Here is a 16,695-nt window from a genome sequence, read left to right as displayed (position 1 = left end):
CAGAATAGCATTAAAAGGCTTTTGCCTTCGCAAAGAAGTCTTCCTGTTGATTCAGAAGATGCAAATGACATGTTAAGTGTTAAAACCACGTGGGAGAAACTATTGATTCTGAGAGGAGAAATAGAAGATCTCTACTCTAGAACATTGTTCATGCAAGGAGAACTAGACAGGCAGGTTCCCCCCTCTCCGGGGGAGGGGGTCGGGAGTCGCAGCTAATGTTAAAGCTTAATCGTTTCCATTACTAAAAGATAAAGAATTCAAAGATCATGCGCCTGCATGTGTAAGCAAGCGCTTTCTGAGAGAAAGACACACACACTTCCCCCAAAGCCTGTCATCCTCCTCCTCCTCCCACCCCACTCTAGAGGGTGACTCCCAGCTCCCCCCCCCCCCAATCCCACCTCCAGAGAAGAGAGGGGACAACTAGTTAGCATTCCCTGCAGGGGCCAGGCCTCACAAAGTGGTGACCCCGCCTGACACTAAAGGCTCTATTTTAATGCCCCAGCGAAGTGGTTGAGGGACTAGGATTTTATTAAGCTAGGAGGATAAGAGTTGTGATCCTGCATTCTTGATTTAGAAAGACTGGGGTCTCCAAACAGCTCCACCTCGGTGTTCTGGAGGAAAATACTCCAGCTAGCCTGATCTGAAAGGGATGCAGCTATGCCTGGGCGGGGGGGGGGGGGGGGGGGGGAGGGGGGGGGGAGGAAGGGAGGAGAACGGGGATCAATCTTTAGAAATTGAAAAGCCTGTTCACCTGTTTGGATACATGGCTCTTTCCGGAAACGGACCAGGAAAAGAGAGAGAGAGAGAGAAAAAAAAAATCCTCTGAGTAACTTGAAGATGTCCTATTTTGTAACTTAAAAATCTCCGCTTAATTCAAAATAAAACTGACAGCTTTTTTTTTTTTTTCCTGTGGACTTCGGGAAAATCCGTTCTGAGGAAGTGTGGTCTAGAGATTCTGCATTTCAATTCCCCTGGAAGGGGTGGGTGGAGAGACGAGCAAGTGGCTTCTGTTTGACACCGGGCAGAGTGGGGGGGGGGGACGCAGGTGGTCTCCCATGAAAAGGCGTCCGAAGGGGAGAGGGGGGAAGGGAGGAGAGGTTTTATGTTTATTGATTGATTTATTTTTTGCCCCTGCTCTGGGCCCGAGGTGAGATCCTCAGGTGGACTGCCCGGTCTCCGTACTCTGGTTATTCACGGCAGCATCCATATCCCCATGGTGGGAGCGGGGCCCGGCTAGGTGGGAAAGCGGGAAGGGAGAAACCCTTTACCGCCCAGGAGTGCAGCTGCAGCCCCGGGGAAGCGTCCGCCCCCGGGGCCCCCACACCCGCCCGCCTCCCATGCCCGCGCCTCATTGGCTGGGAGCTGGGAGGCGGAGTCCCAGGGACGCCCCGCCCACCAGCCCACCGAGGGCGTGGCCACCAGCTTCCCCACCCCCCCCCTCGCCGCTCCCCCTCCTCCCCCGCCCCGGGGGGCTGGTATCCGGGAGCCGGGGCTCAGTCTCGCACTCGGTCCTGCAGCGCCTCTAGGCTGTGGCTCCGCGCTCCAACCACCTACTTGGCTTCTCGTCCGGCCGGGAGGAAACGGGGAGGGGAGTGCAGGGGTGGGGAGGGAGGGAGCAGGGGGGGGAAGTGAGGAGAGGCGGGAGGGAGGAGGAGAGAGGCAGCTCACACACACACACACACACGCACGCACACACACACACACGCCTTCCAGACGCTCCACTCAGAGCAGCCCCGACACCGCTGCCACCGCCACCGCCACCGCGCGCTGCCACCGCGGCCACCTGCGGAGACCCGCCGCCCCGCGTCCTCCCCGCCGCGTCCTCCCCACCGCGCGCCCTCCCAGCTCCGCTGCTGCAACTATCATCCCCATTATTATTATTAATTATTATTCCAAGACAAGAAATCGAACAGACGATCCTAGCACCCCCCTCCCGCTCACCTCACCGCACCCCCGAAATAAAAAAAGAAGAAGGAGGAAAAGAAACAAAAAACAAACAAGAACCACGCACACCTGGTCCGTTCGCCTCGCGCCTCCTGGAAAGAGAATCTCTGGTCCCGGCTGGCGCCGCCGCCGAAGGGAGCGAGGGCGAGTGTGGACGGGGAGGGAGGAGGAGTTGCGGTCATTGCGTGGAAAGTTGCGCGTGGCGGAGACCCGAAGGCGCAGCGCCCGCAGCCCCGGGGACCGTGTGGTCCCGGAGACATCGCCGTCCTCTGGCGTGGGGACCCTCCCCTCCGGTCCTGCGGCGTGGACTCTCTCTCTCGTCAGTGGTCCTTGAAAAGGAGGAGGAATATGGCACCCGAGGCGACCCCTTCCTGCCGTCTGGTTTTCTGCCTTCTGATCTCCGCTGCGGTCCTCAGACCAGGTGAGCGAGGGTCGGGGAAATCACACGGACCCGAGCTGGGAGCCGGTTCCGGTGTCCCCCCCCTCCTGCTTCGCCACCCCTTCCCTGGGCCGGGCCGGGCGCCCTGGGCGCGTGGAGCCGGGAGGGAAAAGGATCCGCGTCCGGGGACACCGACCCGGCTCCGGACTCAGTCACCTGTGCCGCAGCCTCGGGCTGGGCATGGCTGGCTCAAGTTTGGGGTGCGATCAGGAGTACGGGAACTTTGGGTGAGGCCGGGGTGAGGGCCTTGTCGACCGGACTTCCCCCACCCCACCCCCAAACTCTCTGATCCGGGGGTTGGTGGCGGACTCTCCTTCCCTCCGACCAGCCTTCCCCTGGCGGGGCATCCGATCCGCGTCACTGCGCTCGGTCCGGGCACTTTTCCTTTCGCTTAGCTCTGGGTAGATGGAAAGAACTAACTGCCCGTACTTGTTTCTTTTCTTTTTTTTTTTTCCCTCCCTGGCTAAATCCCCTGGTAACTTCCCCTGGGTGAGAGATGAGCAGGCCATGGTGGTGGGGGTGTGGAGTGGGGGGGGGGGGAGAGAAGGACTTTAATCATTCCCTTAAAAATAAAGAAGACAACTACTGCTTAAATCCAAGTACCATTGTCTAGTGGGCACTGACTAGACAGGCAGGCAAAGGAAAGCACCCTGAACCGGGATCAGCAGCTAGGTGAATGAGATACCCCCCCCCCCAACCCTCCCCATCCTCCCCACACACCGGCTCAACCCGTTAGGGGGTGGTGGATTTCCAGCCGCAAACACAGCCATGGTTCTCGCTTCTGTACTCAACCACAGAGGGCAAAGGAGACACCACCTAAAATACCTCCTCGCAAGGGGGGAAATCCCGTTCCTCATCCCCAGGGACGTCCCTGGCGGTGACAACCTCAGACCTGCCAGGCAGCTGGCACAAGTTCGTCCCAGCCTGGCATTCTCAGCTCTCCCAAGTCACTGGACAGAGCAGCAGGTTCATATATTTCCCCTGCCGGACTTGAAGTGTGTGTGTGTGTGTGTGTGTGTGCTGTGAAGTTTTATTATTATTAATAATAATTTCCATGTCTTCGTAGATAGTTGCTAGTTTGCTTACTGTTTTGGGGGGCTTCTGTTGGTTCTTTATCATGTCTTCAGTTGTTTTTAATCAAAGAAAAAAGAAACTCACTTCCTTTTCTCATCTTTTTTTATTCCTGTTCTCTCCTCTGGCAAACAGAGGCCTCGGAAGAGATTGCAAAGCCTGTGAATCTCTCCCAGGAAAGAGGGGAAAGTAAAAACTGGGGACTACAGCCTTCAAGAGCCACCGTGGCGTGGCGTTGTGTGTGTGTGTGTGTGTGTGTGTGTGTGTGTGTGCGCGTGTGTGTGAGTGTGAGTGTGTGTGCGCGCGCGCTCAGCGGGTCGGGGAGGAGCTGCCCTCTCAGATCTCTTTATTAAAGTTACATTTGTGGGTGAGGTAATGAGCTCACCTGCTTTTTCTGAGGCTGAGAAAGGCGCTAGCTCAGGGGCGGGGACGTGAAACCCGGGTTGAAACGGATTTACAGCAAGCTGGGCCCAGGTTTAAAAGAAAAAAAATCTTTTTAGATCTGACTTGGTGAGAATTTCACTTTTCCATGATCCCCTGGGTGACTTGCGAAAAGAGAGACTGCGAGGAGCCCAAAGAGAATCTGGATGGGAGGATGAGGCAGTGGGCGAAATGTAAAGATCCACAGGCCCACAGCTGCTGTTCCGTTTAACCCTCCCTGGATTTGGAGGAGCCTGTAACCTCTCTCCCACACCTCTGCCCGCCCCCCCCCCCCCCAGGTTCTGTCTTTCCTGCAGTCGTGCTGGAATGTATTTTCAGCCACGTCGGAGAACAGCTTTTCCTTCCCTTGAACTGCCCCAGAGGGAAGAGAGCTTCCCCTTCCAGACCTTGCTGTGTGCTCTGCACGAATCTCGCAGTGCTGCAGGCTCTCCAGGCGCGCGTGGACTCCCAGCCCGCACTGAGTGCTGGCTGGTGCGCGCTCCGGGAGAGCCGGGTGCGCTCTCCACTGCTAATCTAAGGGGCGGAGGTCACACCAACCCTCGCGGGTTCGCTCTCCTGGACATCCTCCGCAGCCATTGTGCCAACTTCCCGGTGGCAGGGTCAGCTTGTGTGCAAAAGAAAAGATCATGACCAGGGAAGCCTGGTCTCTACTCAGCTCCTCTCCTGGACAGCAAGTGCGTGCGCCTAGCCTTGCCGGTTGGCGGCCTTGGTGCCCCAGTGGCCGGCTTCATCCCTGGCTGCCTCCCTTCATTTCCGGAGCAATGTTAATAGTGTGTGTACAGTACTGGGGAGGGGACTCTTCTCCACTAGGTGAGACTGCTTCTGCAGGGCGTTTGGCCAGTCCTGATTAAGCATCGGTGTCATTTTAGGCTTGCCTTGGCTCCCAAGGGAAGACAGGAGAATGTGTCCAAACCACAAACCCTAAGTATAAAGATTAAGACAATGAAGTGTGTGCCCCACAAGCTAGGGAGCAAAAAAATCTCATTATTCTTGTAGAAAGAGCGTCAGCCTGTGGTGACATTTTGTATTGCTTTAAAGAAAGCTTGCTTTGATTATTTACAAGGAGGAAGGAGCTTAGGAGTTAACTATTTCTTCCCTGGGTTCGTTGCTGTACACTCTTGTCTTGGATTTGTTTCTTCTTTTTTTTTTTTCATCGCTGAAATTTTAAGATTTCTTCCCAGACATAAGCACACATAAAGCTGTGTTCAGTGTGATAGCGTGTGCTTGCAAACAGTCACTTTATCTCAATAGACTTTGGGGAAAGCAACAATTCAAATGTTGTTGCCTTGGATATTTAGGTGCAATATTTTACTTTATTAATTCTCAAATTATAAACTGCTTAGTAACATACATATATAATTTCTTTATATATTTAATCCAGTAACAATTTGCCATGTAATAGAGTACTCCTTGCTGTAAATTGCTTTGCTAGGCTTGGCTCAGGATCATTTACCTTCAGGACCATGAGCAAGTCACTTAACCTTTTGGGCCCATGGCTTTCCCATGTGGAAAGTAAAAGGGTCAACCAAGCATCTGCTGTTTGAAATTTCTCTGTGTTCACGCCTTGATTCTAATGTCTTAAGGTTAAACATAAAAAATCGATTATGGCAGTCAGGAGCCATTTTCAAATAGTGTGTGTGTTTTTTTTTAATCTTCTACAGAGATTTGTATAAATTTCAATTGTATTAGTAGAAAAGGACCAGTATATTCCAATGTGTGTGTGTGTGTGTGTGTGCGCGCGCGTGTTTGCTAGTCAGGAGCTCTTCTGCTGAACCATCCCATATCTGTTTTGTTTAAGTTGTTTTTGAAACCAGAGACTTACTCTGCTTAAGCATGGGCCTGGACAATGATCTCATTTTCAGCTTCTCACTGTTGCTTAGATAACAGCTGCCAGAATCTCCTTCTGTTAAGCTGGAGTCTTGTAGATTTTTATGCCCAGGCTGGCCTCTAACCTCACTATTCCCACATCTAGGATTAGAAGTCTGAACCAAAAATGATGGATATATGTGTGTGTGTGTGTGTGTGTGTGTGTGTGTGTGTGTGTGTGTGTGTGTGTATTTGTGCTTAGTCTTCCAGGCCTGACTAGGCTAGCTTTAAAACAAATTCCCATGATAAAGAGAAATTATATTCTCTTGGGGGAAGAGACTTCAAATCAGGAAAGGTCTTGAGATCCCAGAAAACACTTTTCATGTAACCTACTTATCCTGCTTGGTCTGTTTTATCTGCTGCTGTAGTACCCAGGGTGACACAAATGCTGTTGATGGTGAAGTCTCCAAGTGACAAAGCTTCCATTGAGCACCTGTACATTGTTCCCATGATATAGAAGGAAATGGAAAACACCACATTCACACATGCACACACACACACGCACACACACACAACTTCTTTTTTGTTTGAGGGCATGTAGATATCCAGAGTATCGTGTAATACTAAATTGCAAACATGTTCTGACTTTTTAGAAAGCTCGACCTATTTTATCTTTTAGAACAGAAAAAATTACATGGCTTCTATGGACTTCCTGAGAAAGAGAAAATCAATAACTCACTTTTATAGTCTCAAATATTATCAGGATACTTTTTTCCATATATTTTATTGTAATTAATAGAGGGGTTACAGTTATATTCACATAATAGAAGGAGCATTACTTCACACACATTGATAACCCTTCTCATGTTTTTGTCCTCATTTTCCTCCCCCCATCGCCTCCCCTCATCTTGTTTTCCCAGCTTCCCTTTCCTATTTCAAATAAACACATAAATGTATATACAATATGTCCGATTACAATATAATTACTGGAACAATATGCGAATAACCAAGGGACAACAAAAGAGATGAAAAATAACATAGTACATTAAGAACAACATTCAATCAATATATTGCTCTTATTTCCATATCCTGGAGGTCCTTTCATTTAGTTTCATCCTGTATGGCCCTACAGTTATCAGAATACTTTTTATATTAAAGTTCATGTTCAGAATTTTTATATTGTGATCTAATAATGTTATATTCTGGGATAGTTATATTTATCTTCATTTCTCATTTGTAAAATTATCTTTCTTTGTAATGAACAGTTCTAATTTAGCATTGGTTGATATATAATATCAGCATTTTAAAAATAGCACTTTAAAATGATCTGTAAATATTAAGTCTTATATTCACAGAACACTTCATTCTATTCTGGGCATTTATTTAGCATGAAACACCATCAAAGACTTCTTTTTTTCCGAAGGCTTCTAAATTCCTGAAGCTATTAATGCAAGTAGACACATGCAGTTTATATCCCCAATACACAAGAGAGCCATACAGGGGCATAGTGACAAAAAGAGTTTCTAATTCTATGCCTCTGTGTATTCACAGTCACATAAGTTCAGTTTCTTTCTGAGCATTAGTTTTGTTCTTCATTGTTAGCTTTTATGTAGGCCTCTCTCAACTCTGACATATGAATGTATCCGATATATGAAGAATATATGGGACATTATGAAACTAACTCATTGAGCTTTGAAATGATGTTTTTGGAGGATTGTGGATAATAAATTAATGATTATTATTTGATTCTTACTTTTAGCTTACAACTCATTTTGTTGTCAACTTTTTAATTTCAGAAAAATGTTCATTTATTACAATTAATTACTTTCTTTTCTTTTCTTTTTGTTGGTAGTGGGACTTGAACTCTGGGCCTGGGTGTTGTCCCTGAGCTCTTCAGCTCAAGGTTACCACCCTACCCCTTTAGTCACAGCACCACTTCTGGTTTTCTGGTGGTTAATTGGAGATAAAGGTCTCACGGAGTTTAGTGCCCCAGCTGCTTTTGAACTGTGATCCTCAGATGTCAACCCCCTGAATAGCTAGGATTACAGGCGTGAGCCCCGTGCCATATTACTTTATTACTTACAGCAGAATTTTCCCTTCACCATTGTGAAAAATGTCAAAATTAAAATATAAGTTTCATATAAAAAGGCAGATATTATATGCTAATTGAAAAAGTTGAATTCTATATAAGAATATACAATACATTTTCATATTTTTATGTTAAGATTATTTGTTGTTTAAATGCAGAAATTAGTATTATTTTCACTTGTATTATTGTATGGAAAACCTTCTATGTTTCAGAAAAGCAAAGTTCCAGATGTGCTGGGGTACTCAGTCATTGTCTCATGGTAACCTATTATCATAGCCCATCATTGTGGAATATGTTCCAAGAATGACTTTAGTTTTTAATGCTTCTTCTTATTTATACACTTAGTTCTCTATTACCCATTCCATTGAAGAAAAAAATCAGAGTTGTGCACTATACAAAATAACTTCTAATCAAAGAATTACCTAATTTGACTTTGAGTTGAGGTGCTTAATGAACATATCTGTATTTCAACTTAATGAAGCTAAATTGTGGTGGAACAGATCAATCAGATATTAGACAGCTGTCTAACTTCTTGTTATGGCATTTTCTCTTCCTCCCTTCCTCTCTTCTTCCCACCCACTTCTCTCTCACACTTTCTGATTTATCATCCCATGGACTAATATATAAGCCTGGCCAAGTAAGACTGAAAATATGAGATGAAATTATGGTTTGCAGTTTACAAATGGCAGAAAAACTAGAGACTCTCAATTTGCACATGGAAAACATGACAATTACCCTAATCTTCTTGCTTTGTTCTATTCCATATTACAAAATCCAATAGACTGTCCAGTTTAAAAACAACACATTTTCAAATTTGGCCTTTCTCTCACTTAATGCTACAAGAAACATGTCCCCTTCCTTGATATAAGGTGTCTTTGTAGATTGATTTCTTAGAGTATATCATATACCTAATTTTTTGGAGAGGTGATCCTGTATGTGAATTATTAGGTGCTACAAATTGCTAGAATGAGGCAATAACTAAATTTGTAATTTAAAATACCAACTATCATCTATATTTTCTTGAGATGATACTTTCATTACAAAATTTGATGTGCATAAATAATTTTCCAAGTACTAATAATTTAATCCAGGGCCTTAAGAATGCAAGTCCAGACTGCACCACTGAATTTATTCCCAGGCTGAAATGAGTAGATTTTAATACTTCTTGTGTGTATAGTTTTAGATATTCTATGTTACCTCATTAGAACAATGAATGGAAATAATTTTCCTGTGTTTTCTCCCTTTAGTATGAAATCAGCACTGAACTGTTGACAACAATTGAATTGTATCTTTCCCTCTCCGTTGTAACTACCATTAGTGTATTGTGAAAATGATTACATTTATTTTTCTCAGTTCTCCATAACCTTCTAGATTGTTAAATATTTCTTTTATTGGTGCATTTTTTCAGTCTTGAAAGGATCTTACACCTAGAGGTGCCATTTTTTCTTTCTTTTTAGCTTTTTTCATTATATAGAGCAATGCATATATAGAAAATTAAGCTCTTCTATATGGAGGAGCTATCCAAAGTTTTTCCCAAGTAATGTCATATTATTATTTTGTAAGAATTAAGCTGGGAATTACAACCATCTTGAAAGAACAGATACAGCAAAGTATTTGAATCCAAAGACAGATTTAGTGACCATCAAGACATGGTGACACTTTGAAAGTATACTAATGAAAATAAAAAGATAGAAAATGCACATTGGTGAGACACTTGTCCTTAAGAATGCAAATGTTTGGAACAGAAATTTTCGAAAAGCTGTTGATCCAATGTAGTTATGGAAGGCCTTTACACACCCCCAAAATGCTTTCTTCTGTGGTGAAAGGAGCCCTTTGATTAGTCAACATGGCTTACTCAGAACCCTGAATGCCACAGCGTTTTGTAAAAATGAAACTCATTGGATAAATAGAATAATGAATCTTCACATGCTGTGACTTCACTTCATGGCCAGGAAGAAATGGTAATTATAATGTGACTTTTTATGTAGATAATTTACAGAGAGGACACTGGTTATTTGGAATTTTGTGAGGATTGTCTTGGCAAATAATTACTCTACTACAAACCAATATGCTGATTTATGAGTTTGGCTAGAAAGAGTTTATCTGTTAAAGATTGAAAACTCTTAGTGAGAATCTAAATGATGTTTCTGAGCTTTAAGGGCTAAAAGCTGTACATTGAATAAAAGCTTAGGACCCTGTCAAGATTATCTAACCATTTTTCAGATATCTATTGCATCATTTGTCTTGTTACTTGTTGTGAAATTTATTTTTAATCAATTTCCTTTGGTGTAATCAATAAGTATATTATTAATAGGATAGCCAGGAATCCTGGTTTATTCAAAGCAAGATAGTAGCAGTGAATGCTTTAACACACACCTGAGCTAGGTACCAGTGGCTCATACCCATAATCCTAGCTACCCAGTGGGCTGAGGCCTGAAGATCAAAGTTCGAAGTCAGCCTGAGTATGAATGTCTATGAGACTCTCATCTCCAATAAAAACTACTCAGAAAAACCTGATGGTGGTGCTGTGGCTCAAATGGTAGAGCACTGTCTTTCAGCACAGAGGCTCAGGGATAGCACCCAGACCTTGAGTTCAAGCCCAAGCCCACAAAAACAAAGAGTGCAGTTTGGATGACAGATTATGTAGTAATCATACATAATAGTTTGAATGTTGACTCTTCCCCCCAAGAACTATGTTTTTTGTTTTTGTTTTTGTTTTTTGCCAGTCCTGGGCCTTGATCTCAGGGCCTAAGCACTGTTTTTGGGCTTGATCAAGGCTAGAGCTCCATCAGTTGAGCCACAGTACCACTTCTGACTTTTCTACCTATGTGGTAATGAAGAATCGAACCCGGGTCTTCGTGTATGCTAAGCACTCTACCAATAGGCCAAACTCCCGGCCCCAAAGAACCATGTTTTAAGAGATGGGTTCCCAGGTTGACACTGTTGGAGGGCATTGGAATCTTCCAGTGTTTAAGCCGAGTGGAATGTCCTTAGTTCACTGAGGATATGACTTTAAAGAGATTGTCAAACTCCAGCCCTTTCATCTTCCTTGTTTCTCCCTGTCTCATGATGTAAGCAATTTTGATTTATTATGTGCTTCTTTTATAATGTGTCTTTTTACCTCATTCCCAGAGCAAAAGGTATCAATTGATAGTGGACTGGAACTTTCAAAAGTGTACTCTAAAGTGAATCTTTTCTTTTTGGAATTAATTAGTTTAAATATCTCATTATAGAGACAGAAAACCAGCACATTGTAATTATTAGTAATTTGCCTGCCTATCTATATCTGTCTTGCACTATGTACAAGTGAATTCCTTCCTTCCACTGACACGGTATATTTCTAAGTTTTCCAAATTTAAATATAAACTGTAGTGAAATATCACCAAAGGACTATGTGCATGTTTTCTGCATAATATAAGAAGGACTGAGTTAGAACTCAGAGCTGTGGAGTGTTTTAGTGAGTTTGCATTTCTCTTCTAGCAGCTTGGTCCAAAAAAATATAGTGACCTAGCACAGCCTGAATTGTTGTCCCATAAAAACCCAAAACCCCCCAAATTTTTTCCCTATTGAAGTCTTAGCATTTCATGTATGAAATTATGGACAGTTTATTGTGTAGGTAAGAAAGAAACAGACATAAAGACTTAGATAAAAAAGGAGTCTTAAATCTTACCACGAAAGATGAATCAACATGAGTTGTCAAGGGAAATAGGAGTGTTTGAAATTCACTACACCTAGCTATGAGGGTATGTGCAGAAGGCTTATTTCATCCTTACTCTGAAATCCTTTCATAGCAAATTTCACATCTCCCAATCTGTTCTTTTGAGAGGCTTCTCAGTAGCACAGCTCTCAATCTGAATTTTTATAAAAATAATCAGAGATAATCTGTAAAGTTGAGGAAACCCTCAACTTCTGTGCGCGCAAGGCACAATCCTAGCTAGTCTGAAATAATGAGGTTTAGAATTAGTCAACAGTATAAGACAGCTGGTGTTAATACCAATAAAGAGTTCTACCAGATTAGTTAACCTCATATTATAGCTCCAGCTATCTCTGAGTGTCTTAGATAAGATTTTTTTATTAAAGAATTTATTAACATTAATTTTTACATCTTATTTCAAATGACAAGTTTAACAAACAAGTGTTTAAGGAGGAAATCTCTATTTACAATCACTGGGACTTAGTTTTTAGAACTTAATCAAAATTAGGCTAAGGGTTTGTATGCCATAGAAACATATTAATTTATGAAATAAAACATTATGTCTATAGAGTCATAAATTTTTATGTCTATATAGTTATGTTTATATTTCTATTACCATGTCCATAGCATTGGGTATGCAAATATTGAGTCCTCGCTCTTGTACTGTTTGGATTTAATAGCCATATATTAAGGATACCATGCGCCTTTTGTTCCTTTGGTCTTGACTTGTCTCACTCAACATGATTTGCTCTAGATTCATCCACTTCCCTGCAAATGCCATTATTTTATCTTGTCTGTTGGCTATGTAGAATTCCATTGTGTATATATACCACATTCATCTGCAGTAGGGCATCTGGATTGTTTCTATTGCCTGGCTATTGTGAACAGTGCAGAGATGAACATAGCTGAGTAGGTGTCCTGATCATATCTTGGGTTATGATGTTCAGGGTAGATGCCCAGAAGTGGTATGGCGGGATCGTAGGGAAGGTCTATTTTCAGTTCTTTAAGAAACCTCCACACTGCTTTCCAGAGTGGCTGAACTAATTTACAATCCCATCAGCAGTGTAGTAGGGTTCCTTTTTCTCCACAACCCCACCAGCAACTGTCATTGTCTGAGTTCAAAATCTTGGCCATTCTTGTTGGGGTAAGGTGGTATCTTAGGGTTGTTTTTATTTGCATTTCCTTTATGACCATAGATAATGAACATTTTCTCATATGCTTTTCTGCCATTTTAATTTAACTTATATCCACAGACTGAGGGTTTTGTAGTAGTAAAGAAAACATACAAGAATGGAAACTAAAACTCACGTGAATTAACCATTCAACATATTAGAATAGTATTTAACAAATATTAAATGCTCACTGTGGGCAAAACAATGTTGTTGGGGATAAGGAAATAAACCAGATACTTAAAAGTCAAGGTTGGTCATGCAAGAGACATTATGTTCACTCTGGGAAGGAGGTATGACTTAACTAATTACATAACTGTTGGAAATTTCAATAAGTACTACAAGAAGAAATGAAGAGCTCTTTACGCCAGGGACCAGATCTGGTCTGTGGTTTAAGGAGAAACTTGGAGGTTTTCAGGAAATGTTAAGATGAAGTATATGCTAAGAAATAATCAAAAGTTATTGGTTATGAATTGGATGGAGAAAGAGAGCAAGGAAGGAAAAAAATGCCTTTTAACTCTTAGAGGTGAAGTCATGCCTTTTTGTTTTCTTTTCTGGGACTCTAAAGAAAATTCCTGCAGGTTGAGGCAGAAACTGGGGGTGCTTGAACTTGTTTAACTACTTTCCAACAATCCAAAAGATCTCTAGCTTATTCAATACTCATAGACTAGCAAGAATGTATATATATATATTTCCTCTTCTGAACAAAAGGTAAGTGGGAGGGACAGGCATGATGGCATAGTCTATAAATCACAGACACACCAAGGTGTTGATAAGAGTTTCCTGGTCTGAAGCCTGCACAGGACAAAAATCCATAGTAACAATCTGAAAAATGACCAAAAACAAATAGCTGGGTATGGTACCAAGAAATTAGGTAGGAAAAATATTTCCCTTTTTCCTTTCTTATGTAGCAACATATTCTAGAGATTGTGAGATTGTCTCATATCAGCACATATATGTTATGTTGTGTTTTAAAAATGGTACACTGGATTTTACTGTTTCACCGTGACTAACTTCTTGGGAACTTTCTGAAAGTAAAGATTTTCCCTTCTTTTCTTACTGCAAACAATAAAAGAACGAATGCTCTAGCAAGTGTTGCCCTTATGAACAATAATGTTCAACAGAAGATATCTTGGAAATGTTACTGGGTCCAAGAATATGTTATTTTTTAATTTAGGAAGAAATTCTACAGATACAGTTCAAAATGCACATCATTAACAAGTGGGAATGCCATTTCCTGTATTCCCTCCACAATTCTATCGTATTACTATAATAAGTTCAGTCCTTATTTATTTGAAACTCACTGGAAAATTGATTATAGGAGTAATAGGTACATAAACATGTATAAAGCAACAGCTACTGATTTATTGATATCTAACTTCATTATTCATGATGTAGGGCCAAAAATGGATTAAAGAAATCTATATATTATATAAATTTCAGTTATTTTTAGTGTAACATTACATATAATTTTTAGAACTGATAACTTTTAGAATATAAACAGTAATTGTAAGAAATGTTTTCTTCCACTTAAAAATTTATACCCTGTGGAATCAGATTGACTAGCCTGGAAAAAAAAATGAATTAAAAGGCCACTACATGTAAGCTCCAAGAGATTTGCTATAAGTGGTGTCCAAATATTTGATCGATGAATGTTATATGTTGAACTTAATTAGTGCCATTTGTAAGGCCTATATAATTGATCTTACTAAACAAACGTCATTTATTTTTTTAAGTAAATCATGTTATGAGCAATTTGTTGGCAAGAGCTCATCAAATCTTTTCAAGTTGAAAAGTACAATGTGGGTGGGTAGTTTGGCCTAGTGGTAGAGTGCTTGCCTGGCATACACAAAGATCCGGTTGGATTCCTCAGTACCACATACACACAAAACGCTGGAAGTGGTGCTGTGGCTCAAGTGATAGAGATCTAGCCTTGAGAAAGCCAAAGACAGTGGTCAGGTCCTGAGCTAAAGCCCCAGAACTGGCAAAAAAAAAGAAAAGAAAGCACAATGTATCATAAGTATCTAGAAACATCAGTATCATTAACTTTTGGACCTATTATAGAAATAAGAAATGAAGTCTTTTTATGTCCACTTTTTGCAGAAAAAATATACAGCAGTATCTAGGTGGAGGGATTACAGCAAGTATATGCTGAAGTTAATATTTTATAACCAAAACAACAAGTACTACTAATACAAGTATGAATATTTGTGGTCTGCTTTTATCTAAAAGTGTGTGACGTTGTCTATCTGGCATTTGGTTTACAATGTTCAAATTTGTGGCATGTACACTTTGTTCTGCAATAATTTTTCCTAACCTTGTGATAGAAATGACATTAAAAAAAGATTCTGGTGGTTAGAAGAGATAAGGGTTTTTTTTGCATGTTTACAGAGCAGAGATAGACACAACTCTATAAATAGTGCTTTTGAAATGATATCTAGGAGTGAAATAAAATAACATTTGCATTTACCATGTTTTAAAAAAATCACCTATGTGACTCAGCTTCTGGACACCCACCTAGTTCTCAATGCTTCAAGAAATCCTTCAAGAAATGCTTGTTTCTTGCAAGATTAAATAAGTTTCTTATTGTAGGACTGTGGAAAGTGCATATCTGTGTTGTGAAGCAAATCCCCAATCAGTTGTTTTCTCTTTGGTGGTAAAAAATACCTAAAGGCATGATAGAAGACTAAAAGCAGCGATGGTGGTGGTGTGGTCTAGAGAGTATCAATTTCTAGAACTGATTAAAAAATTGTTCATTTGGAAAGGATTTCAACTATATGAGCTGTGATCTTTTGTGGTAGACAGTATCGTTTCATGCATACTATAAAAGCACATTGTGGGGCTGGGAGTTTGGCCTAGTGGTAGAGTGCTTGCCTAGCATGCGCGAAGACCAGGGTTCGATTCCTCGGTACCACATACATAGAAAAAAGCCAGAAATGGTGCTGAGGCTCAAGTGGTAGAGCTCTAGCCTTGAGAAAGTCCGAGGACAGTGCTCGGGCCCTGAGCTCAAGCCAAGGACTGGCAAAAAAAAAAAAAAAAGCACATTGTGTGTTTAACATTTGCATGTGGCCAATGCTCACAGAATCCAGGCAACATGCATTGATGCAGAGCTCAAGACCTGAGTCATGCATCAGAGCCCTACTTTTATTGTCTCCTTTTGTCACAGTTTCCTCAGTTATAAATTGTCAAATATATTTGCTATGAATATTCAAGGAGGCAGTGAGTGTATATTGCTTCTCTCAGGGCTTGACTAGTAGTAGACTTTGAACCAATAAGAATTTATTATGAATCCCATGTTTCAATGATCATGATGTGCAACTAATACTAATCATTTATTCACATTAGAAAACGCTGTAAGTACTTCACTTAACTATTTGGAAAATCCATTTCAGCATGATCAGATTACATGTTATTTTTCCAAACAAATGTTGGAAAATATATTTTATTAGGATTTTTTTTATAGTTCAAACGATTGTCAGGAAAATCCTTAGTTTTATCCACTTTGATAACAAACAAACAAACAGTATCCCTGGAATTGAAAATTTAAAGTTCTTTCCCCAAAAATTATTATTAAGGAAAAATGACATTTGCTCTAAAACTACAAAACAATGTGTTATTTATCATATTTTAAATATAAACTGATACTTTATGAATTTTTTGAAATTTGATGATAGCAGGCCTTGGAAAGAAAAAACAATCCATTTGTTGTCATATAAACATTTGGAAAATAAAGTTTTAATTTCAAATGTAAGTTACTTTTTTCTCAAGTATATTTCAATAGAGGGAGCTCCCTACTTTCCTCTTGTGAACACTGTAATATATTGCTATTTATTAAGGTTTTCTGATGACCTGTTATTTTAATAGTGAAAATTATTTTTAAAAATCTGTAATTTTAACATTGACTATTTTTAATTTAAAGGTACCTTCCTCTTTTTGTGTGATTCAAAAATTGCTTTGATAGTTAATATATGTTTTTAAACCCTCATTTTATCTTTTCAATAGTAAATTATTAGAAGAAAGCAAAGGAGCTACAGGCTTGAGA

General features: G+C 41.2%; 1 protein-coding gene across 2 annotated transcripts in view; it reads left to right on the top strand.

Annotated features, from left to right (window-relative positions):
• Positions 1–1,654: 1,654 nt before the first annotated feature.
• Positions 1,655–16,695, top strand: part of Alcam (activated leukocyte cell adhesion molecule) — a 175,133-nt gene continuing 160,092 nt past the window's right edge. The window contains exon 1 of one of the 2 annotated variants that reach the window (XM_090347045.1): positions 1,655–2,365. In XM_090347045.1, the coding sequence (XP_090203171.1) occupies positions 2,293–2,365 (73 nt within the window). In that variant the 5' untranslated portion in view covers positions 1,655–2,292. The remainder of the gene's footprint in view (positions 2,366–16,695) is intronic. The other variant, XM_090347046.1, reaches the window with a different exon arrangement.

Source organism: Megascapheus bottae, chromosome 1, assembly GCF_031878675.1.
Source record: "Megascapheus bottae isolate mThoBot1 chromosome 1, mThoBot2.hap1, whole genome shotgun sequence".
NCBI classification, from domain to species: Eukaryota; Metazoa; Chordata; class Mammalia; order Rodentia; family Geomyidae; genus Megascapheus; species Megascapheus bottae.
This window is presented reverse-complemented; position numbering and strand designations above follow the sequence as displayed.